Here is a 24,611-nt window from a genome sequence, read left to right as displayed (position 1 = left end):
ATCTGTAATGGTGATGGACAGGTGACAGACGAGATTAGACAGGAGTCTCCATGGACTGTGATGTTTGCTGATGACATTGTGATCTGCAGGCTGAGGAGACCCTGGAGAGGTGGAGATATGAGAGGAGAGGAATGAAGGTCAGTAGGACCACCAGGACAGAATACATGTGTGTGAATGAGAGGGAGGTCAGTGGAATGGTGAGGATGAAGAGAGTAGAGTTGGTGAAGGTGGATGAGTTTCAATACTTGGGATCAACAGTACAGAGTAATGGGGATTGTGGGAGAGAAGTGAAGAAGAGAGTGCAGGCAGGGTGGAGGAGAGTGTCAGGAGTGATTGGTGACAGACAGGTATCAGCAAGAGTGACAGGGAAGGTCTACAGGACAGTAGTGAGACCTGCTGTGTTATATGGGCTGGAGACAGTGGCACAGGAGACAGAGCTGGAGGTGACAGAGTTAAAGATGCTAAGATTTGCACTGGGCGTGACGAGGATGGACAGGATTAGAAATGAGGACATTAGAGGGTCAGCTCAGGTTGGACGGTGGGGAGACAAAGTCAGAGAGGCTTGTGTTGGTTTAGAGAGATGATGAGTATAACGAGCGAAGGGTGCCAAGGATAGAGCTGCCAGGTAAGAGGAGAAGAGGAAGGCCTAAGAGGAGGTTTATGGATAAGGTGAGAGATGACATGCAGGTGATGAGTGTGACAGAGCAAGATGACAAGGACAGGAAGAGATGGAAGAAGGTGATCCACTATGGTGACTCCTAACGGGAGCAGCCAAAAGAAGAAGATGATGAAGATGAATAATACAAGGATTTGGCCTCTGGTTTGTTACTATTCACCTTCAATGAAGTTTTAAACCAGCACAGACACAGACCCGAGTGCTCTGCCCACATCAAATGCCACTTTGGATGAGCAGAGATCTCAAATTTGGTCACAGAGTGAGCACACAGGATCAGAGGGATCTGCCGACTATCAATATCCACAACCTTGGAAAATGTACGAGACTCTGGGAACATCACGTGGGGTAGAGTTAATGTCAGCAGGTGGCACCATCATCACTGCTGCCAATCACGCCTTACCGCTGGAACAGCCAATCCAAAGATGACAAGAACACGCAGCAAAGAGAAAAGTAGTCTGGAATAGCCAGATGAACGTTTCCATGTCATGGCGAGCGACGGCGTGTTCAGAATGCGGGAAGACGACAAGCTGGACCCCGATGATGGCTTTACTTTAAATGGAAACCCGAGATGCCATCAGAGCAGATCTGAGCGCAGCTTAGTGCCACTGAGCAGTCACAACTTCACCTGTGTCTGGGTGTTGTGGAGGGACGGGTATGGGGTTGGCTGGCGTTTGCTATTTATAGGTTTTATATACGTACACACACACACACAGTGTGACTGATATAGAGTTGAGAATTAAATATATTATATAGAGAGACAGACTGACAGACAGATATATTAGTCTTTTATTCCTTAAGATTTTATAAAGTCTTATCATTCCTTTACCCCCCCCCAGTAAGTGACCAGGTGACTTCTGGGATATTCAAACCTCAACAACGTTATTTTGGAGATTGAAGAAGAACACGACTGGCCAGTTTGTTGGGCCAAGTGGCATCTTACTGTCCCAATGGCCGTGAGCTCAGGCTAAAGTCGTGTAGCGTGATGCCAGCCTAAGGACGAGGAGCGAGTGAATACCCACTCTGATCAAAGCGAGACGTGTGGCACCTCTGTGAGCGATTAAAACCTGCAAGAATCAACAGAGTCACTGAAGAGGCCAGTGGTGTGACAGGTATGTGCACAGGGGACAGCTCAAGTGACAGGTAAGAGGAATGGTGTCAGGACACAGTGCCACCCCCAGGAGTGGCGGTCAAATCGCAGTCCTACTCGAGCCCTTCAGCTGTGACTGAGTGTCAGTCGTACTCACTAACTGTGACGCCAAGTCGTGATGGGCACACGCGAGTTTCACGGGACAATAAGGAGCTCATAACACACAGATAAGGGTCAGAAATGACAGAGAGGCACCAGACAAGTGTCGGATACTCGACTGGCAGCCGCAGTCCTGGGACTTGTCACCTTAACACGACGTGTGCGCCGATTTTCATTCCAAGATTCTCTCATCTGATTGGACGGCCAGCACAGCCTCCATTGTATGAACCCCCCGTGCGACTTTGAGTTCTGCCTTCCTCTTCTACGACTGCCATCTCTCCTCTCACCAACTGGTTGTTCTTTATTCCTGGAGAGATGCCGTTGGTTTCCATGTCTGTTCAGTCAGTTTCTACCTCGTCCATTTTGTGCGTCTTAATAAATCGGCACATATGTGTGTGTGTGCCAGTCGGGTCATTGGTCTCTAATCCGTACTTGTGTTTTACCAGCGCTATACGTACAAAAAAATAAGTTGTAATGTGGCTGCATCTGTGTAATGTGAGCGCGTTGGCAGTGTGCCCTCCTTGAAGCCAGGCACATAATGATGACCCCACTAGTGTGTGACTCGCCCCTCCAGCAGGTCTCAATGTGAATGACAGCCGACGAATGCTCAGCCAGAATGCAGCAGCGAGGGATAAGAAACACACAAGAGAAGAAGAGAAGCTCGTCTGTCTGATGTCTCGTGTCTCCTGGGCCACAACAGAACTGAAAAAGGGGGGAAAAGAAAGAGAGAGAGAGAGAGAGAGAGAGAGAGAGAGAGAGGGCCACGATGGCAGCAGAACTCAACGTACCTGTCAACTCACCAAACAGCAACCGCTGTCACAAGAGGCGGCCAGCAGGTGATCTGTACACCGTCACCAAATGTGACATGGCCAGCCACGTAAAGTGACACAGTCCAGTGTCGAGATCAACTCTGAGAGGGTCACATAACGGGACAGCAGTCCAGGCAGACGGACAGAAAGGGCACCAATGACACCCGCTCTGTGAGCACTCAGATCACACACAGGTTACGGTGAGTAACCCTCTGGAGTTCTTTCCTCCGTCAAAACACAGCGACGTCATTAAAAGACACAACATGAAGAGTGAAACAATGTCGTCGTCATCGTCATCATCATCAGCCAGAGTGAATTTAGAAAACAAGCATGGCACTGATTATTATTATTGTGTGTTATAAATCTGTTTAGTCAAACTGATGTGTTATTTATAGGATTCTGTTACCGGATTGCACGCTGCAAACTCTTTTCTGCCTGGCAGTGCCATTAAGCCCTGCAGAGGACTGGCATACTGGCACACGCTGCTGGGACGATGACACCAACAGCGTTACTGCTAATTCAGGGAATGTGGCATTCGGTTACCCGTCACTTTAAAAAGGAATCCCAGTAGTTAACGTCACCCTACTGCTCTTCAGGTCGGTCGTGTTGCTGAATTCGGCGCTTTGTGCGCATGGAGGGGTCTGATCAGCTTTTTTCAAACTAGGGGGCAATCGCTTCGCTCGCCAACCCCTGGGTGGGCACTGTGCACCAGCCTCTTGGCGGTTCTGTATGGGGATGCGGATGTACAAACAGAGAGAATTGTTACATACGCGTAACAGAACTAACTATTTGACACTACAGCCAGTAGTTAAGTAAATTACGATGTGTTTGAGGTACTTGTTGCGTAATACGATTTTGTTCTGTTTGGCTTTGAAATTAACTCGCAAATACTTTTTAAACTTACACTTTTACTGTAAAATTTCATTAAAAACAATTTTTTGAATTAAATTTTTGTCAGAATATCGCATTGAATTTTGATTCTGTGTTTGGACTTTCATCATGACAACGCTACGTATAACTGAGTGAATTTTCTCTCTCTCTATTAAATAAACTGACTTTGTTTCGCTGATTTGCTAATTCTGACAGGAAACTCTTAACATTTTAATACGAATGGCAGATCAAGATCTCCTTTGGTGTCTCATGTCATTAGTGAAGATGGACTACATGACCTTTCTTGTTGCCTGTTCAAATGTCACACGTCTCAATTGTTTGACTAATTTTGAATCCAACTAATTGTGTTCTGTTGCACTGCCCATCACTCAGATATAAATTATGTGATAACATTACGAGACGTCCTTTCTACAGTAATTCATGCAGTGGAGGACCAGACGGTGTTAACGGTTGTAGATATTCTTCATGATATTGTAAGTTGATGTTTTCATCTTCCTCGCCATCACCACCAACTGTCTGTCTCAGCACAGTCTATTGATACATATTTAACCAATGTGCCACGTTACTGATCGACAGTTTTCACGTTAATTCGTTTGACTTCATCGTTTCTCACCGGTGTACTCATTTTTTCTGTTGATAACCCTTTGGGATGAAATTCTTCAATAAGATTTGGACAGAATACGTCTTCTTTAATTGGGAACTTAAAGTGAGGAAAACGTTAAAATGTATAAGCGCAGGAAGTGGGTGTGTCTGACAAAAGCATTCACACCAATGAGAGGTGAGACGACCGCGAGAGGGTGTGGCCGAGAGTCTCATCACAGGATATTTTTATATAACGGAGAGATTATTTGAGCCAAGACAATGCGATCAACTGAACATTTGCAATTTGTGGCTGCTGAATGAGCGTGAAGCCGAGACGTGCGCCGGCTGACCGCGTGCCCTCCACGGTAACCTGGTTACGGGTTTACATGGCCACACAATCGGATTCTTGGCAGTGTAATCTCTCCCTGCTAATCAGGCTTCTCGGAGGCCAATAACCCAAACTTTCTACTCGCCATAAGGGTTTACAAGGCAGTTTAAAAGTCAGCTTTCTCATTTGCACAGTACTGTAAAATCTCAAAATGCTGCACCGTAACCATCTAGAAACGGGAGATGTTGTGTGTGTGCGCCGCACAATCGCAGCGTGCAAGTCACAAAAACCAACAGGACACAAACCGCCTGAGCTCTGTGGACAACAGCAATTTGGACTTGAAGAACATACTGAGATACGACTCAAACCACCTACACCTGAACACCAGCAAAACCAAGGAGCTGGTGGTGGATTTTAGGAGGACCAGACCGCTCATGGACCCCGTGATCATCAGAGGTGACTGTGTACAGAGGGTGCAGACCTATAAATACCTGGGAGTGCAGCTGGATGATAAACTGGACTGGACTGTCAATACTGATGCTCTGTGTAAGAAAGGACAGAGCTGACTATACTTCACTAGAAGACTGGAGTCCTTCAACACCTGCAATAAGATGCTGCAGATGTTCTATCAGACAGTTGTGGCGAGCTCCCTCTTCTACGCGGTGGTGTGCTGGGGAGGCAGCATAAAGAAGAAAGACGCCTCACGCCTGGACAAACTGGTGAGGAAGGCAGGCTCTATTGTAGGCACGGAGCTGGACAGTGTGGCATCCATGGCATAGCGATGGGCACTGAGCAGACTCCTGTCAATCATGGAGAATCCACTGAACAGGATCATCTCCAGACAGAGGAGCAGCTTCAGAGACAGACTGCTGTCACCGTCCTGCTCCACTGACAGACTGAGGAGATCGTTCCTCCATCACACTATGCGACTCTTCAATTCCACCCGGGGTGGTAAACGTTAACATTATACAAAGTTATTGTCTGTCTGTATACCTGCATTGTTATCACTCTTTAATTTAATATTGTTATTACCAGTATGCTGGAGTATGGGAATTGGGATTAATAAAGTATCTATCTGTCTATCGAGATTACACGACACGCTGCGGCCCAACTTAGTGCTCTCCACATTTTACTTTCTGGCAGGGGGCGCCTGCTGCCAACATTTAAAACAAATTGAAACAGATTGACAGAGAAATTCAGTTTTCTTGTAATTGCTTTGAAATATAAACCACGTCTGTAATTTCAGGCACACACGTAGCGATGTCCTCTTTTCTGTTGCTGACTGAATCAAAGCAATAAAAACGAAATGAGCCGACTAACCGACTTCGGCGGCGCGGCGCTAACTCTGAAGAAGACTTAAAGCCCTGGGGGGGACAACACAACAGGACACGCTCGTGGTCACACGCCCAGAAGTCGCCGACATGGAGGTCACACATGTAGTTATCCTATGAAAGTGTCGCACCTCATGGCGAGTCGTTGGACAACTGGCACCCCAATATAATTAACCGCTCACGCGTATCCTCCGTGACTCGGCGGTTTGTCGCTGCGGTGTTGGAGTTGAGAGCCGAGCCGAGCCGAGCCTGCCCTGGACGGGACGCCAGTCCCTCGCGACTTCACACCTGCTTTTCCACGGATTGTGTGACCTGGTGCTGACAAATGATGCCACCTTGTACGATTGTCGAGCATACCGGTCAGTCGGTCCTATCAGCTGTCCAGCGGTCAGTTTCAATACGAGCCCCCGGCCGGCCTGCCTGTCTACTCCCCCCTGCGCTGGCCGGAATCGGGCCTTGCGGGTTCACACCTGTCGCACTCGAACGTCCAGCCGTCGAACTCGCTTAGCGGCCCAAGCCACGCACGACACTTACCGAGCGACATATTCCCCGTTTCTCTTTTGCAGTAGCCACATTTATAGCCGTCCTCTCCTCCGAAATACTCCACTATGCTGTAACTCTCACCGGCTGCCATGTTTACCGCCGAACTGCCGGCCTGAGCGTGCAACTTCCACGCCCATTGACGCACGGAAAGGCGGAGCGAGGTTCAGACCACGCCCCCTTCCGTGTCAGTCAGACAACAGAGTGACGCTGCAGACTGCGCGCGCAGCACCCGCCGGACGCTGGGGACCCGGCGTCGGCCTGCAGTGTTGCTTTTATTGAACGTTACCGGACTGTGCACACAGATTCAAAGTAAAGGTAGATGGCATAAATCGAAATCCCTGCCGCGGCTGTCTTTATTGCGGTAAGTGTCATTCCTCACATGCTTTCGCGGTTTCAGTTAACGCTTCACACCGATGACTGCCATTGCGCGTCATTGTCGAACTGGCCATTTAAGTTAACGATTTGAGTCCTCACGTGAAGGGACGGCCGGCGTCAGGCCAGAATCGTTTGGCGTCTTCCACCTTAGAAGAAAAGAATCGCAATGACATAATTTACAATAAATGAATTTAAACAGCTGCAATGGTGAATGTTTCTTATACCCTATGAGTGGGCAACGCACTTCAGTGCAGCAGCGACCCCCCCATTTATGATGGTCGCACAGGCGTCATTGGTGGGTTAGGACCAACAAAGTGAAAACACCTTTTCAGAAACAATTCTCTTCTTCATACAAGTTTTCAGACCCTTCACTAGGCCCTTTGTAAAAGCCCCTTTGGCAGCGATTCATCAAAAAGTCTCTACAAGCTTGGCACACCTGGATCTAGACAGTTTGGCCCATTCTTCCTGGCAGATCCTCTCAAGCTTCGTTAGATTGGATGGGAGGCCACCTTCAGGTCTCTCCACACATGTTCTGGGGGCTTTGGCTGGGCCACTCAAGGACAGTCCTAGTCTTGTCCTGAAGCAGCTCGAGAGGTGCCTTGGTTCTGTGCTTCAGGTCATCGATGTGCTGAAAGATGAACTGCTGCCCCAGCCTGAAGTGGCGGACCCTCTGCAGCCGGTTTTCCTCCACGGCCTCTCTGCATTTGCCTCTCACTTGTCACCAACGCCCCTGTCCCCATAGCGTGATGTTGCCACCATGGGGATGGCATTGCACATTTTGATCATGGAGGTCTACAGAGAGACCCTTGGATGTCATGGCTTTTTTTTTTGCCCAGACCTGCATTGTGAATTGTGGGGTCTTCTGTACAGACGGGCACAGGTGCCTTCTAAATGAAGTCCAGTCGGCTCAGTTTGCCACACGTGGGCTCCAATCAGGTCCTCTGCACATCTCGAGGAGAATAGGAGGCACCTGAGGACAATCTGGAGGGGCACAGCTGAGGGCTTCAATACTTCTAGGAGGGAGAGATTTCAGTTTGGGATTTTGAATATGTTTGCAAACCTTTAAGCCCATTTGTCATGATGGGCTACTGAGTGTAGACTGATGGGCAAATATGGCAAATGAATAATCCACAGAAAATGAAACGGACAACACAATAAAGTGAGCAAAAACTGAAGGGGTCTCAGCACTTTGTGAATTCACTGTGTCTGTACTGTACATACTGTATATACTCTAGGGATACATTTTTAAATAAATCCAAGGTTTCCTTTACTTTAAACATTAAATGATATTTCAACTCCACGTCAAAGGTGCTGAAAGACAAGAGTATTCTTGAACCAGCGTGATTTAGGAATCTGAAATTTACCCAAAACACTAAGTCTATTTACAGTAAATAACTCTTCTTTTTCTTGGTTTTCTCTTTCATGTTCCAGTATAATAGCAAAGTGCTTGATCTTCAAATAGACCTTTAGACTTTTACACACAATACTTTTTAAGTCTGTCCAAAGTCATTTTGACCACAATCAAATAGAATGAACACAAATCCTTGGTTTAAATGTTGAAAGTTCGAATTTAAGTGAATGCAATTTATTTGCAATTTTCAATGCTAGATTTTTAAACTTAACAATACGCTACCTATCAGGAATTATCCAAACTAGTTTTCAATTTATTTTATCAAACAATGGGGTCCAAAATGAAATACGAGTCATTTTACAAATATATCCAATAATACAGTTAGACGTACATAGGAAAGGCGCTATAAAACATAATAGATAGGGACAGCGCTGCATAACAGGATACATACAAAGACAAACAGGGAATACACGACATATAAAATCATACATGGATAAATAGGAAAGGCACATAGATATAGATAGGAAAGACACTACATTAAATGATAATTACAGACAGACTGGAAAGGCACTATATAAAATTATATAAAGATAGCCTCAGGGGATGCACAAACCAGTGTGTCTCTTCAGCTGGTCCCAAGCCCAGATAAATGGGGAGGGTTACGTCAGGAAGGGCATCCAGTGTAAAATTTTTCCAAATCAATATGCGGACAACAATTTTGGATGATCCGCTGCGGTAACCCCTAACAGGAGCAGCCGAAAGATGAAGAAGAAGAAGACAGGCAGAACTTTTTGTTCCCAGCTAGAAACTGAGCTTTTTACAATTACAGGTCTTATCCTTGATTTTCACAAAATCTATCCTAATATTCTGTTTATCCCTAGTAGCCCCTACTAACAAAAGCACGAAGTAACACATTTGAACACAAACACACTCGTCGTTATGTTCTTACAGACTGGAAATGAAGGTCCCAAGTGAACAAATCACCGGCGGCTTTCACGCATGCGCTTTAAACATAAGGGAGCGAAACAGAAAGGCCCGCTTGATGTTACGCATGCGCCATAGAGCGAGTGTTGCGAGCAGCCGAACTGTTTTCTATTCCTCGCTAAACGCTTCCTTTAGAAATAACGAACCATACGGCACGACTGTACTATATATATATATATATATAAATAAAATGTCGTTGTTCGACTTCATATTTTTGTTGGTATTCGGGTGAAGGTGTTAAGTACACCGATAACAGGATGGGCCTTAATCGCGCGAAGCCGCCTGTATGACGTCCCGTAAATTGGGCCGCCAATCATGAAATTGTCTTTTTAGATTTTTAGTATTTACATTTAATATCGGCAGAGTTTACGGGTCTTACTTTATTCGTGGTGCCCGTTAAACTACACCACAAATGGCTTTTACATTCAAGATCGCCCAAAGTGCTACCCCCTCGTGGGGGGTTTTGGGATCTCGGCACTACGTGTCGAAGTTAACTACCAGGGTCAGTACGATGCATTCGATTATGTGCACAGACCGCACAAAATACGAACTTCGGTATTCAATAAAATGGCCAAACAGGCCCGCTGAGTGCTGCAAACAAGTGAACTGAACGCCGACCGAGCGCCTGTAGGCCCTGCCGCCACTGTTTGCGCCGCACAACGTAACGCTTTGTTTTGTTGAAACGAGCCAATTACAGAATGGCATGCCGCAGTTGGGCCCCGCCCTCGGGATTGTGCTTCGACAGCCAGCCAATAGACATACTACTACGCTATAAGCCCTGCCCTCCTACTCTGCCATATTATACTCTATGGTCGCCATATTTACTGAGGGCACGAGAAGTTTGCATACCGTGCGTCTTAAATCGATGCGTTGAGCCGTTGAACTTTTGAGTGTAGCTTACCGTCGGAGGCACCGCAGTATCCGCACCGATAGCCGCTCTTTAAGCCCTTCGCTTCGTTCACCGTGCGCATTGTCGCTTCGACGGCGACACGAGCGGTGGAGACTTAACGACTGGCTTGCTTGCAGGAAGAGACGCCGGTGTTACCTCGGCAGCGGGCACTGCGCCGCCATGCGCGCTCGGGGGGTCAGTCCGTGCAGTGAGGTTGTGCGCCTTTCATCGCCTGGGGCTTTGGTGTCGCACTTACCGGCACACGCTGGTCCCCCCCCCGTGATTAGTTACAGCTGGAGTGACGGGTGGGGAGTTTGACAAGAACCGCTGCCGCGTTTAGGATTTGTCGCTGGTTAGAAACTCAGTTTACGGGTAAAATGAAATAAATGTATTCTGAAATGTAACAATTTATGAATAAAAACAGAAATATGTGCGCATGAACAGTTGAATGGCGCCTCAAATATGCTTGTTTATTCCTTTACGTATTTGACGATTTCTTCGTTTACTTATTTTTGTGACTCCGCGCCATACAACATTAAACAGACAATGAAGTGAAAAACTGGCCTTGTAGTCCATGCAAATGCAGAGGGCGGGCAGCGGCGAATACCGCGTTGTGATTGGTGGATTGTCGGCCATTAAGCCCCAAGTTTTCCAGGCAGACGCACCAGCTGACGTCTTCAAATCGGAATCACGTTTATTGGCCAAGTGTGCACACATACAAGGACTTGGACTCCGCTTTTGGTGACTCTCGAATTATAAAGTCACACACCTGTGGCAAAAAAACACACGACAGAGAACAACAAATAAATAAATCAGCATACAAAGTGAAGAGTGCAACTTAGTGCAAGAAATGTTGAAATAAACACTGGGGGAAAAATAAGCCTTACCTGTAGTGTCCAGTATTGCAAGACCCTGCAAGGCCTGGGAGATGAAAGTCACCATTTGTGAGAGTCTGATGGCCTGTGAGGATGAAACCTGCTTGTTTGTGTCCACCCACCATGACCCCCCCCCCCCCCCTCGGCCTGCTGACTGCACTTTTGAAAGCCCAGACACGCCAACACCACACATCACTGCCAGTGGGTTTCCTTTCTGCCAGTTCTCCTCAGAATCACAGGACATGAAGCCGTGTCGTGCAGACAGATGGCCACTGTGAGCTCCCCTCTCCCATCCCAAGTTAAGCCCACCTGAACCCGGGTTGGACTCGTCATATGAAATGGGCTTTCCTGGGTCCGTCAGATGAGGATAATCAGTGAGGTGCTGCTGGGAAGTTAAGCGGCCAATCCCAAATGCCAGAGGGTCTAATGCCCAGTGCGAGTGACTCACTCAGTTGGGGCACATCTGCCACTCACCCGTCTCTTTTGGATTTGGCCTTTACGTCCCTACCACGCTCTGCCGTTGTCACATTTGGGTTCGTTTTTATCCTGCTCCTCCAATTTCCCCCATTCCTCATTTGAAGCCCACACTGCCCGTTATGTGGTCACCTGGCACACTTGGCCAATTCAGACCCAAAATGCACATCTTAAGGGTGAAGCAGGAAAACGTCTTTAATCAAAATTATTTACAGTCACCGACCTCTAAAAGAAGGCGACGTGTTCAAGTGCAAGCATCAAATTGGGGGGCGAAGCCCGAAGAATAGAAAGGGTCCCTTTGGCGTAGGCCATGAGGGTGGGCACTGCCATGATGTACTCTGCGGCAGCCTCTGCCACACCCCAGCCTGATATCCATCCCAAGAGAAACTCCAGCGCAGAAACACCAAGTCGAGGACGCCAATGCAGGAGTGAGCAGAAGTCCCATGATGCTCTGTCCATGTTAAACCCAAATCTCCCACACAAAACGAGTGTCACGGCCCGGAGGCCATTTTGTTTAGGTGTCCATTGGCTCCTACAGCCCCCCTGTGTCATTCCACAGGCTAACACTTCAGACCTGTTCGGCGGGTGAAGAAAGGCTGCCAGGGAACGTGGTGGTTGGCCCCTTACTGAATACGACAAGGATGGCAGACGCTGTCAGAATCGGACATTTCCGGTGCTAAGAGGACGCCTCGGGAAGCCGTTTGATCGTCGCATCAGTGATTTCAAAGGTTTCAACGATGTCCTGTAGGGGGAAACAGAAACAGTCAGGAGTCGGGCTCTTAGCTCGGAGCAACAAGAAATCATTCAATCGCTTAGTGGGCACAAGGGAAACTGAAACAAAAGGAGATCGACGATTGGTAAAGGCCCCCCGTCACATGACACGACCCCTGCCGTGCTTTTCAGTCACTGACTTCATTAGTAGAATCGTAGCGAGGAGGAGGCAGTTGTGGTGGGTACTTGTGAGGTTCAGTCGTGTAGTCTGACATCCCCGCCAACTCAGTCCAACCTGCCAGCCGCTGACTCTGACAAGGTTAGACAGTTAAAGTGTGGCCGCTGTGCGTGTCGGGGACGATCAACAACTAATGGCTGCTCGACCCAAAGTCCAACACGTAGAATGCAGCGACGAGGAATAACAGACCTGGGCCTGGCAAAACAGAAGAGCAGCTCGTCTGTCTGACGTCTCGCGTTTGAGCCACCGTAGCCATAAAGCATTTGGCTCTGGATGGCAGCACGTTATTGGCGGTTAGATAAACGTGATGGGAATGTGACACTGTGCTGGGAAGTCGTCATGCAAGTCGCGCCCTGTGACTTCTAGTCCTGTAACCTGGCGAGCTCCGCCGCTGCACTCGTCAAGTTTGAGATCCCCTCATTTAATCTGCCACCGGCATAGCACACCACAACTTGAGCTGTGCCTTTACAAATGTCACCGAAAATACGTCAAATAAAAAAACAAACTGTCCTGTGACGCCACTCATCTGTCATTACAGCAGACGCCCGCTGCCCTCCATTTCCTTGTGTTACCCACAGATGGGCTCGTGTTTGGTGCTGCAGCCCAGAAGCTGTTTATGAGGGGAACTCGTACGGTGGTGGCGGCCAAAAGTTTGGAGAAGGACCCAAGTGTTGGTTTGCTGCTTCAGCGTTCTGAGATCTTTGTGTCAGATGTTTCTCAAGCAGTTCAGAAGTTTCAAAGACTTTGATTGACAATGACATGAAGTTTATGTGGCGCAGGTTCCAGATTGGCAGTGTTGGCCCTTCTTTCTTCTTCAAGACCTCTGCAATTCACCCTGGCAGGCTGACAATGAACTTCTGGGCCCAATCCTGACTGATGGCCGCTGCCCATTCTTGCATAATCAATGCTTGGAGTCGGTCAGACTTGGTGGGTTTTTGGTTGTCCATCCGCCTCTTGAGGATTCTCAATGGGATGAAGGTCTGGGGAGTTTCCTGGCCATGGACCCCAAAATGTTGACGGTTTGTTATATAGCCAATTAGTTGTCACTTTTGCCTTCTGGCCCGGTGCTCCATCATGTTGGTCACCAAACTGTTCATGGATGGTTGGGAGAAGTTGCTCTTGGAGGATGTTATTCATGGCTCAGGGTGCACGGCACCACCAGGGCAGAGCTTGCTCAGGAATGATAGCAGGCAGGCAGGAGTGGGTGAGGCGAAGACTTTTGGTGGATGGCATGGTGGGCATCAAGAAGGGCAGCAGGGACAGACTGATATTCTGGGATTGGACTGCTGAGGTCAAGTCATCATCTCTGATGAATCCCCTTCATGGCGTTACCATCAGTCCTGCGCCAGGCCAACAGTAAAGTGTCCTGAGACCATTCATGTCAGCCAAGGCAGTGCAGGGCTCACTCACAATTGGGCCTAAGAACACGGCCATGGATAAAGAATGGCGCCATAACATCAACCGAGAGCAACTTTTAGAAACCATCCAACAACAGTTTGGTGACCAACATGATGGAGCACTGGGCCAGAAGGCAAAAGTGAGAATTAATTGGCTCGGGGAACAAAACATCAAAATTTGGGGTCCATGGCCAGGAAACTCCCCAGACCTTCATCCCATTGAGAATCCTCAAGAGGCGGGCGGACAAACAAAAACCCACCAATTCTGACCGACTCCAAGCATTGATTCTGTAAGAATGGGCAGCGGCCATCAGTCAGGATTGGGCCCAGAAGTTGATTGTCAGCCTGCCAGGGTGAATTGCAGAGGTCTTGAAGAAGAAAGAAGGGCCAACACTGCCAATCTGGACTCTGTGCCACATAAACTTCATGTCATTGTCAATCAAAGTCTTTGAAACTTCTGAACTGCTTGTCATTCTACTTCAGTAGACCAGAGAAACATCTGACACAAAGATCTAAAAACACTGAAGCAGCAGACTTGGTGAAAACCAACACTTGGGTCATTCTCTAAACGTTTGGCCACCACTGTACATGGCGTCCTCCTGCGGATCACGTCCTAGGAGTCAATCTGTTAATAAAGACAAAGCTGACCTCTCCAGTCTCAAAGAAAATGGAACGATTGTGTAAAATCCTACAATAAAAAGTCAGCAGTAAAGACAGGCCAGGGACATAAAACTCAACATAGTGAGCACGTCTAGTCAGCATGTGCGGTGCCAGTCAGGCCGAGGCCACAAATCGAAGAGCCGCACTCGGCTCCTCAGGCGTTATGTTGGATAGAATGGCTACCTTCAAGACGCGTAGGACATTTAGGTTTTATTTAAACAGAAGCGTACGTGTAACACAAGTAAGCAAATGAAGGCACTAACGCCAATGCTTAACCTGTCGTGCATTCAATTGCGTCGCTGCTGGGAGGTTTCGCTTTTTAAATTTGACGCACTTTGTTAATCCATAAGGGGAAAATGTCACGAGATTACAGTGAGGCGCCTGTACAGCGTGACCCCCAAATCTGGTCGTGGCAAGTGGAGCAGTGAATTACCAGGCCCTCGCTCAGCTGTATTCACAGGGACCAGTCGATCCCCAATGGCAGTTAACGGCTCTGCTCCGTGAAGAGCACCACACATAGAGATAAGCATGAAATGGTCGGAGCGTTTCTCCTCGTTTTCTTCTCCTTTCACGTTGGCCTTCTCTCCTGTGGATCAACACGCTTGCCAGAAATGGCGCACGTTTACGAGGAGCGAACGCACGCAACCAGACACGACGGAAAGATGGAAACGAGGAGCCAGCTTACCCGCCACTCCCGCTGTGTTAGTGAGATGACGCACTGCATTCGCTCCTGCGGGACTTCGTTTTCACTGCCGCCCGTCACAGGTTCTGAAACCAAACAGAAAATGTAAAGGTCACATGTTATTGAGCCCCATGCAAAGTAAGTGACACAGCTGTCACTGGCGAGACCTGCCACACTCTTGTAAACGTCCTGGAGTACCGTGCCATGTCACCGCTGCCAGCCCAGGTGTGGGCAATTCCATCAATTCCACTTTCCCATCAGGTAACATTTCACACACACAACAAATGAAAGGACAAGTTTGGGTTTTTTTTTTTTTTCCAGACTAATTTTATCACCATCACGGCACACATTCATTTGCCACCTCAAATTGTGTTCTAAAGTGAAGCCGTTTTTAAAAAGCACCACACGTCTTCATGTGTTTGAAAACGGCGTCTGCGGGACGTGAGCCCAAAACGTAAAAACGAGAGCCTCAGTGCATCCACTTTGAGGCTGTAAAGGTTTCCATTTCAGAAAGCAGGCCATCTCAGGCAGGTTCGTGACCAATATGGGACATTAGGAGTGACGCATTCTAGCAGAGACTCTTGAGGTAAAGACGTGTTCCTGTTCCCAGCAGCCATCACGGCTCAGGATTTCATGTAAATAAGTAAGCAAGAATCACACAAAACCCTGCATGTGTTGAAAACCGTAAAGCACGCAGAGACCGACTGCCCACAGGTGGACACATTGCTGGCATAAAATGCCAATGTAATTTGTCAAAGCTGAAGACCACAGCCGAGCTTCTTGTAACATGGCAGAACTTCACACAGATGTAACTGCCCATCAAGGGCACACAATCACATTATTCATCCAGGGTCCACTCACGCGCAGACAACTCATACGGAATCGCCAATCGAGTCGACACACGAATAACTTGGCAGTATGAGAGGAAAACCCGAGGCACAGGGAGATCAGGGTCTTACTGTCCCTCCATGACACAAGAACTTGGTGACATGCAGCACATCACCACTCTCGGGCACCAGGATTAGTGAGACCTTGGAACGTCATAAACACATGTGACATCAACAACGAGGCAGAATGACAGGGGACAAGAAGTACTTGAAGGTGCGCAGGGCCCACTGAAATTCTTCTCTTACTGAAGGTATTGGCTCCCTCTAGTGCCAGAACTCTGCTATAACAGCACATCTGGCGAGCTCTGACATCGCCCTCTGTTGTCTGAGCTCCGTCACTGATGGCATCACTAATCACGTCACCTCTTAGTGTCTCAACTCTGCTGTCATGTTTGGGACAAAGACACAATTCTCACTGATTTACTGCTGCAGTTTAAAATGACACATCAGACACTTCACACATTGTGATTTAAGTGCACGCTGCAGACTTTTGTTGAAGGGGATTTGCACACATTGTGGTCACTCAACACTTTGTCTACACATTTCAGGGGGGCACCATGATGTTTGGACCCAGCAATGGCAGGTCTATTAAAGCCGTTGTCATATTTAGTTCTTTGTCGCTTATCCCTCACAGTGACCGCTTGATGCCATGTGTAGAATTGACACTGAAACATGGCGGACGGACAAAAGCAGAAATGTGCGCATGCACGAAAAAATCCAGATGCACAAAACCGTGCGTAGGCCAACGTCCACACACTTCCGCTCCATAAATCCCAGTCAGCGTGAAAAGTAACACACGTGCAAGCGCCTGCCGCCCCACCCCGACTCCTCCCGCAATTACACCTCTTTGAATATGCAAATCAATATAAATAGCCCTTTAGGTTCAGCGTTTTGTGAAAGGGCAATGGCAAAAGCACGGGGAAAAAAAAGAATTTCAGCAAATGTGGAGTGGAGGTGAGGAAAAAACGTACCATTTGTTGGCTTAAGCATCGGCATAAATAACAAAAGGAAGTTGATGGAGTGACACAGAGTGTCGGAGAAACTGGAAAGCTCAAGTTCACAAAGTCACACAGTACCCGAAATAAAAAAGAAGTAGTCAGATATCCAAGTCGCCGTGAAAAGGCAAGTCGCAGCCCACCATCTGAGTGTCATATGAAAGCTTATTAGGGTACAGAGAAAAAGAAATAGACACACAGTGGGAAAAAAGCTGGAAATGTCAACTGTGATCTCGAAATTTCCACTTTAATCACGTAGTTTGTTTTGTCATTAAAGTAGAACATCATAAACTTCATCTTAAAATCAATGTTTAATTTACTAGTTTCTCAATCCCATCATAACTAAAGTAGCATGTTAAATCCTTTGTTTTGTATTTGATCTTCTATGTGCTCTATGTGTGTGAATCACTACGTGCTTCTGTTCTTTCTCTTTCTCCGACAGGACACAGAATCCATTACATTTGTGATATTACAGCTCTCTGAATAATTAAAATACTGAGATGTATACGTGATATCATTTTCATGATGACAGGAGTTAAAGCATGTTATTAAACATGGGAACACGGTGGCGCAGTGATTGTTCATGCCTCACTCAAGATGCTTGCTGTGTTGTGTGCGACCTTCGATGAAATAATATATTGCAGTAGTGCTGTCCCTTTCAAACATACTAACCTCCAATTCCTGTCCTTCCTTTTCTTTCTCCAAGTAACCAATCATCTCACAATCAGCTCTGTAACAGACGTTAAGCCATCTGTAAGCTTAGAACGCCGATTCTTCAAAACTTTTAAGGAACATTGAAATATCTTTGTAGTACAAGTTTAATTATTCTATCCATCTATCCTTCCAGTGTTGCGCCAGTCCCAGTAAGAATACAGCGTGAGGCAGGAACAATCCCTGAACGGGGCGCCAGCTCGTCGCTACCGCTGTCCACATGTTTAATTATTAACAGTATAAATTATTTAAATGAAGTTCAAAATTTACCTGTATAATGTAATAAACATACTTCAGTGCATTTCACCTTAAAAATGGTATCAAGAGCTCCAAGAAGACAGCACCTGGAAATCTAAATCGACTTAGAAGCCAGTCGTCATCATCTGTAAATACGCGGCGCTCTCTTCTACTGAAATGAATTGAATTCCTTTATTGTTATTGCATGGTACAATGAGATTCAATATGCAAATCCACCATAAACTTATTTTTCTATAAAATGATAAAATAATAATAATCATAATACGATAAAAAAAATGAAAAATATAGAATATGACCGCATAAAGTACAACATATAGGGTGGTCCAGATCTAACTATGCAACACAATGCAATAATTGCATAGTTAGACCTGGACCACCCTGTACATGCACATATATTGCGGAGAGTGCATATGGTTCATAAAGTGGCTGTGCAATGTTACAACTGTAGTGCACGTTTGCAGTGAGGGGACGGTACTAATAAGTACTAGCAGTTGTACAAGGAGCACTTGATGGACAGACTGAGTGTGTTTAGAGCTCTTATAATGAAACTCTGAACCATGAGGTCCCTGCAGGGAAGGCTCTGCAGCGTTTGCCATACTGTATGAGTGAAGTTCAAATAGACTGTGCGCATGGCTGAGGCAGCGGGTGTTATAAATGTCCTCCAGGGTAGATGCTGTTTCCTGATAATCCTCTGCACTCTCGACACTACACAGCTGTGATTCCACACTCAGATACAGTTGGTTTAAATACTCTGAGAGGTGCACTGAGAGTAACAACGCTAAAACAGCTGTGGTATTTGGAATAGTTTGGCCAGTCTGTGGACCATTATATTGTTACAGGTTAATAACAATCAGTCAGTCATTTTGCAATCAGATGCCTTAAACTAATAAACAATATGCAGTTAATTTCAGTGTATTTATAAAGCTGCGTCAGGGATGTGAATCTGAAAAAGAAAGGGAGACCATACAGGAACAGTAGCACTGATTTGACATTGGGTGCCGTCAGTTTGCAAAACCGAACAGAGAACTTGGGTACGCCAGGGATTGAGCTGGCATGAGAATGTGTGTGGCTTTATGCCAAGTTTAGTTTTTATACATCACGATGTGAGCGTGGAAACGGGCATACACAACATTTTTACGAGTATGCACCATTTATATACAAGGCCCCTGGTGCCCAAGGTCTTCTCTGGTGATGTTCTGCCATGTTTCTCATGCCATCATCTTCAGCTCCTGTTTGTTTCGGGGGGCTTGTCCCCTTAAGTTGTGTCTTCAGCATCTGGAAGGCCTGCTCAACTGGACTGAAGTCAGGTGACTGGCTTGGCCATTCCAGAATTTTCCATTTTTGTTTAGCTTCGATAAACTCCCATGTTGCCTCAGCAGGATGTTTGGCTCATCATCTTGTTGTAGAATGAGGTTTGCAGACATTGACCAGAACCTGAGCAGATCAGATGTTTCTACACACCTCAGAATTCATGGTGCCGCTGCCGTCAGCAAGTCCATCATCACTGAAGAGGAGTGTGCCAGAAACTCTCGCGGGGTTCACCCCAATATGAACAAAGATACTCCTCACCCTAAGACACAATGAAACAAACAGACCCCAAACAGAGGAAAACAGCACAGAAGTGTGTGCAGTGGACAAGGAGAGGACTTCTGGATGTTGGAGAGTGTAACGCAGCCGCAGCAGCAGGCCCTCGTGTCAGTAGCGGGAGGCCCGTGGCGGTTGGCCAGTCTGCCCAGCTCTCTGCGACTGTGTCCGTTAAACTGGGAGTTCAGCCATAGATTTGTTGGCTTAATTTTGTGTTCCTGGATGTAAAGGTTGCCATATTAGATGTGTAAATCTGTCCAAGTGTGCTAAGCTTGTAGTGAGTGAAGGACGCCACACAGCTAGCCGGGTGTGTCTGTGTGCAGAACGTTGAGAAGTTTACAAAATGTGACCATAAATTAATGATTAATCGCCTGGACCGGACAACACTTATCCTGGAGACTTTAAAGAAGCGGAAAATTATGACATCCGCCACTTGGAGAAGGTCACCGCAAATCAAGGAAATGAGGGCCTGGCGGGGAGCCAACATTGGAATCCCAGAGCGGTTATCTCAACTGATATCACCACCGATATCACCGGAAGGAATCATAAAAGATCAAGAGGCAGGTGTGCTGGGAGACGGGAGAACCGCTTTACTGTTATGGTGGAGTTTTAGGAGGAGGAAGCAAATAAACCATCAGATAGCAGCCAAGCGAGCGCTTGAGACCATCCAGTGTGCCTGCAGAAAGCCTTTGATACTCCACCTCATAAAAGACTAAAAGAAAGAAAGTGACAAGCCGCTGGCATTCAAGCTTGGACTGAGCACTGGCCAATGAGATATAAGCAAAAGATATGGCAAAACAAAGAGAAGGGAAGACTCTGGAGTCCAAGGGGGCATTTCATGAACCCGACACACACGTGTGCCTGGAGCCCAACACACCGAACTGGACGAGTCAAACCTCTGGAAGCATCCTGCAGTTCTTAGGGTGCCATTATTCTTACATTCGACTAACGTGTGTGTCTGTGAAGTCACCTGTCGCCAGCTCCATAATTTAAGGGGACCACCTCACCGCCCTTCTCCTTTCCTAGCGTTTGTCCTGCAGGGTCCGCTGCTTTCAATGCCTTCTAGGGTGTCTTCTGGGTCGATGTCAATCTGCCACATGTCCTCTTTGATTCCGTTGTGCCAGAGCTTTTTTGGGTCTTCCACTTGCCATTCGGGCCGAGTCGAAAGGCGATCTTGGTCACCGTCACTTCTTCGCTACACAGGACATCGAGCCCCTCGCATTTCGTCAGTGATTGGCGCCACTCCTGTTCTTCTCCTAATGTCCGTGTTCATGGCGTGAGCCCACCTTGTGAGTCCGAGAGACCATCGGATATTCATCATCACTATCGTGTGGTGGGCCTGTTCTTGTTATGCGGTGGGCTGCCAACATTTAACACCGTAGAGGGCTACTGGTCGAATGACGGTCTTGTACACTTTTGCCTTGATGTAATTCAGAATCAGTCAATCGCACAGGACGCCCCTGACTTGTACCCACGCTGTGGCAACACTGGTTGGCACCACTGGGAGGTGATGGTATGATTTGGCCGACCACCACTTCACCCCTCTAACCTGCTTAAAATTTCAAAGGAAACTGAATGGTGATGTCTGCTTTTGGAGTACAAGTTCAAAGAAAGCCTCATCTCAGGCTCACTTCAAACACCTGACTAACTGACAAGAACGAGAAATACAGTGAAAGGGACCATGGGGTCGGGTCGATGGGCACCTGTAGAACGTCACAGCACCAGAACTATTTTAATAAAAATCAAAAGGCTCACTAGTCCCACTCACCTGATGTCTCATCGCTGAAGGTCCCCAAGGTCCTCCTGCCCACCACACTGTGTGGTCAATGACTCTGACGATTCTTTGAACGGTTGTGCACAGTTTCCATGTGTTTTCATTTGAAAGTCACCGTCTCCATCCACGGGACGAATTCCGTCCTAATTTTAAAAGCTTTAATCCCCTCAGCTCTTTCTGAACTGCAGATGTTCCACTCCCTCAGTCCTGAATCAGCCTGTTTGCTCTTCTCAGGACTCTTCTCTTATTAAACTGCACACCGTACTCCGGGTGGATCCTCACTAGTGTGGTACAGAGAGCACAGGAAAGGCGCTATATAAGTACAATGCCCTATTATTATTCTGTAGCTTGTGGATAACTTCCCTTGACTTGTACTGCACACATCCTAAAATCTTATTAGCCTTCTCAGATTGTTGTGTCCATTGCCACGGTGGCAGATGTTTTCACACAGCTGCAATAGTGAGAGTCGAGGGAAGGTTGGGGGTATCGGGGGGCACTGAGAGGAAAGATGAAAATCCCAAAATGCTGGTAACCTTACCCCTTTAAACTTTGCGTGTTCGGTATCCCACACCACCCTGGTGCAGAATAACGATGCCTAAACCCAAAACACTTTAAGGATTTTTCCCCTACGGGCCCAGAAGGAATCTTACTGGTGAATGAATGTTAGAAACAGGCAAGAAATGAGGAGCACGGAAAGCCAACAGTCATTAGTGAATGGAAGGCCGCGTGCAGGGATGAGCGGCGGGGCTTCAGATTTAGAGGTGACCAAAGCAGAGAGGCGTGAACCCCTGCCATTCAAACGCAGCGGCATTATGGGATACATCATGAAGTGAACATCTGCCTCAGAGGACGATGTCGTCATACTCCGTTACTTAAAGGTTTGCTTCAAATGCTGTGCCTCAAGGGTCTTTATTTGACCCCCCTTTTAGGTCCCCTGGATGTCAGACTTTCACCCCAAACTTCTTTTATGTTGATTGACCATCTTTAGCCTGTAGTACTGAGGACCCAACGGTTCAGATCAGATGATATTTAGGTGTTTTATATGAGTTGTGAACCAACAAACAAACAGCGGAAGAGCCATTCACGTCAATGGTGGGTCAAAACTGACCCGAAGGACATGGCAGTGTCCAAAATGTGTAGCAGCTGTACAAAAATGGGACACTCTAGAACTTTCTTGTTCTTGGGTGTCATTATTAGTTAAGTAACCTTGGAAACGTTTGTCTTCCTTACCCAAAAAATCTCCAAACACGTTTGTCATGACGGCATAGTACATAAAGTGCAGGTAAAGCGCGAGAGGGGCTGTGTAATGCTGGGGTCGGGCACGTCTGTAAGGTCACTAATGTCCCCATGCAAAGCACACGAGACGTCCATCACCAAAACCACCACAAGGCCTCTAAAGAGACAGGCCTGTGACAGTGGGCGATAAAACGAAAAGGTCAACAAAACTAAAGAAAAGAACCTTTTGAAACGCAGGAACAAACCGTAACAGCAAATCCCAAACTCCACCAGCACAGGCGTCACTTTGATAGAAACCTTTGAAGTTTAACAAAGCTTTTAATAAGCGACACCTGCGCAAACACCCAAACGACACTGAGGGCCGCTCCGGCACACGCACTGTCCTAAAGAGGAGTGGCAGGCCACACCGCGGCGGTCACTTCATGGATTACGTGTGTAACTGTAGACCTCCGATACTGGGAGGGGTGGGAAAAAAAATAAAAGGAGCAAACAAGTGAGCGTTAAGTGCCCTGAGCGGAGCGGCCATGTTCTGAGCATACAGACAGACGACAAAAGGTTTGGGGTTAAAAAAGGGGTTCAGGTCAGCAGAAACCAGCGACAGGGTGACGGCATTTGGCAAAAGAACAGCAGCAAGCCGACGTCTCCCAGAGTCCTCCACAGCGCCGGGCTCAGCCCCAAATACTGCAGAGGAGGGATGATTACAGGAAGACCACGACATGCCAATTAAAGGAGAACTTTGGTATTTTTCAAGTCCAAGTTATTTCTTGATATGAAAACATTTGCCACACATAACTGGGTCCTAAAGTTCAGCGTTTTCTATAAATTTAATAAACTGGCCTGCCTGCACTGGCACTTTACAATGGAGGCTACGGGGTATGGAGCAGCACCAAAAATTAAAAGCCTGAAAACTTAGCAAATACGTTCAGTTTCGATAAAAGAAAACCGATGCATGTTTGTGACAACAACCGAGATCCACAGATCGCATATTCTAGTCTGCATTTTGTTGTGTGGTAAGGAGCTTGTGAGCGTTCTCATATAAATGTGGAAGTCAATTAAAACAAATCCAAACACATGGCAGGAACATCCATCCATTTTCCAACCCGCTGAATTCGAACACAGGGTCACGGGGGTCTGCTGGAGCCAATCCCAGCCAACACAGGGCACAAGGCAGGAACCAATCCCGGGCAGGGTGCCAACCCACCGCAGCATGGCAGGAACAGTTTACTGTAATTTGGTCTTTTGTGAGGAACCCATGTCCCGGTGTGTGAAGGTTACTGTGGAAGAAGACAAACACTGAGGGAATACACACAGCTGGTCTTCCTTTAAAATCACCAGATCTCAAAATATTGGTGTCTTTAGTTCAAAGATGACACGTAAAAGTATTTTACAGTGTGTGCAGTCACAAGACACAGATGAGAACATTAGAACAATCTGGACAAGAGCAGGCCATTAAGCCCACCAAAGTGCACCAGTCCTATCCAGCTAATTCTTCTAAAATAACATCAAGTCCAGCTTTGATGGCCTCTGAAGTCCTGCTGTCCAACACACTACTTGGTCGCTTATTCCATGTGTCTGTGCTTCTCTTCCTAATGTTTGTGTGAAATTTCCCCTTCACAAGTTTCTAACAGTGTCCCCATGTTCTTGATGAACTCATTTTAAAGTCACCGTCTCGATCTACTGGACTAATTCCTTTCATCATTTTAAACACTTCAGTCAGGTCTCCTCTTCATCTCCTTAAGGCTCAGCTCTTTTAATCTTTCCTCATAACTCGTCCCCTGTAGCCCCCCATAATCAGCCTAGTCGCTCTTCTCTGGACCTTTTCTAGTACTGCTATGTCCTTTTTGTGGCCTGGAGGCCAAAACTGCACACAGGACTCCAGATGAGGTCTCACCAGTGTGTTATAAAGATTGAGCAGAACCTCCTGTGACTTGTACTCCACACATCAAGGCGCTATATAAACTGACATTCTGTTAGCCTTCTTAATGGCTTCTCAACACTGTCTGGAAGTTGATAGCTTAGAGTCCACTGTGACTTCTAAACTCTTCTCATAAGGTGGACTCTCGATTTTCCGACCTCCCATTGTGTATTCAAACCTAAAATTTTTACTTCCTATGTTTAATACTT

General features: G+C 47.0%; 2 protein-coding genes across 3 annotated transcripts in view; both read right to left on the bottom strand.

Moving 5' to 3' along the window:
- LOC114669411 (arginyl-tRNA--protein transferase 1) overlaps positions 1 to 6,563 on the bottom strand; it is a 59,277-nt gene extending 52,714 nt beyond the window's left edge. For both annotated transcript variants that reach the window (XM_028825625.2, XM_028825626.2), the window contains exon 1: positions 6,398 to 6,563. In XM_028825625.2, coding sequence (XP_028681458.1) covers positions 6,398 to 6,497 — 100 coding nt within the window. In that variant the 5' untranslated portion in view covers positions 6,498 to 6,563. The remainder of the gene's footprint in view (positions 1 to 6,397) is intronic.
- Positions 6,564 to 11,524: 4,961 nt separating this feature from the next.
- The window catches only part of nsmce4a (NSE4 homolog A, SMC5-SMC6 complex component), a 52,595-nt gene continuing 39,508 nt past the window's right edge, over positions 11,525 to 24,611 (bottom strand). Inside the window, exons 9-10 of the mRNA XM_051923232.1 lie at positions 15,046 to 15,128; positions 11,525 to 12,096 (exon numbers count right to left, since the gene is read on the bottom strand). Coding sequence (XP_051779192.1) covers positions 12,031 to 12,096; positions 15,046 to 15,128 — 149 coding nt within the window. The 3' untranslated portion in view covers positions 11,525 to 12,030. The remainder of the gene's footprint in view (positions 12,097 to 15,045; positions 15,129 to 24,611) is intronic.

This window comes from Erpetoichthys calabaricus, chromosome 2 (assembly GCF_900747795.2).
Source record: "Erpetoichthys calabaricus chromosome 2, fErpCal1.3, whole genome shotgun sequence".
In the NCBI taxonomy this organism is placed as follows: Eukaryota; Metazoa; Chordata; class Cladistia; order Polypteriformes; family Polypteridae; genus Erpetoichthys; species Erpetoichthys calabaricus.
Note: the sequence above shows the minus strand (reverse complement) of the source record. Positions and strands in the feature narration are given on the sequence as shown.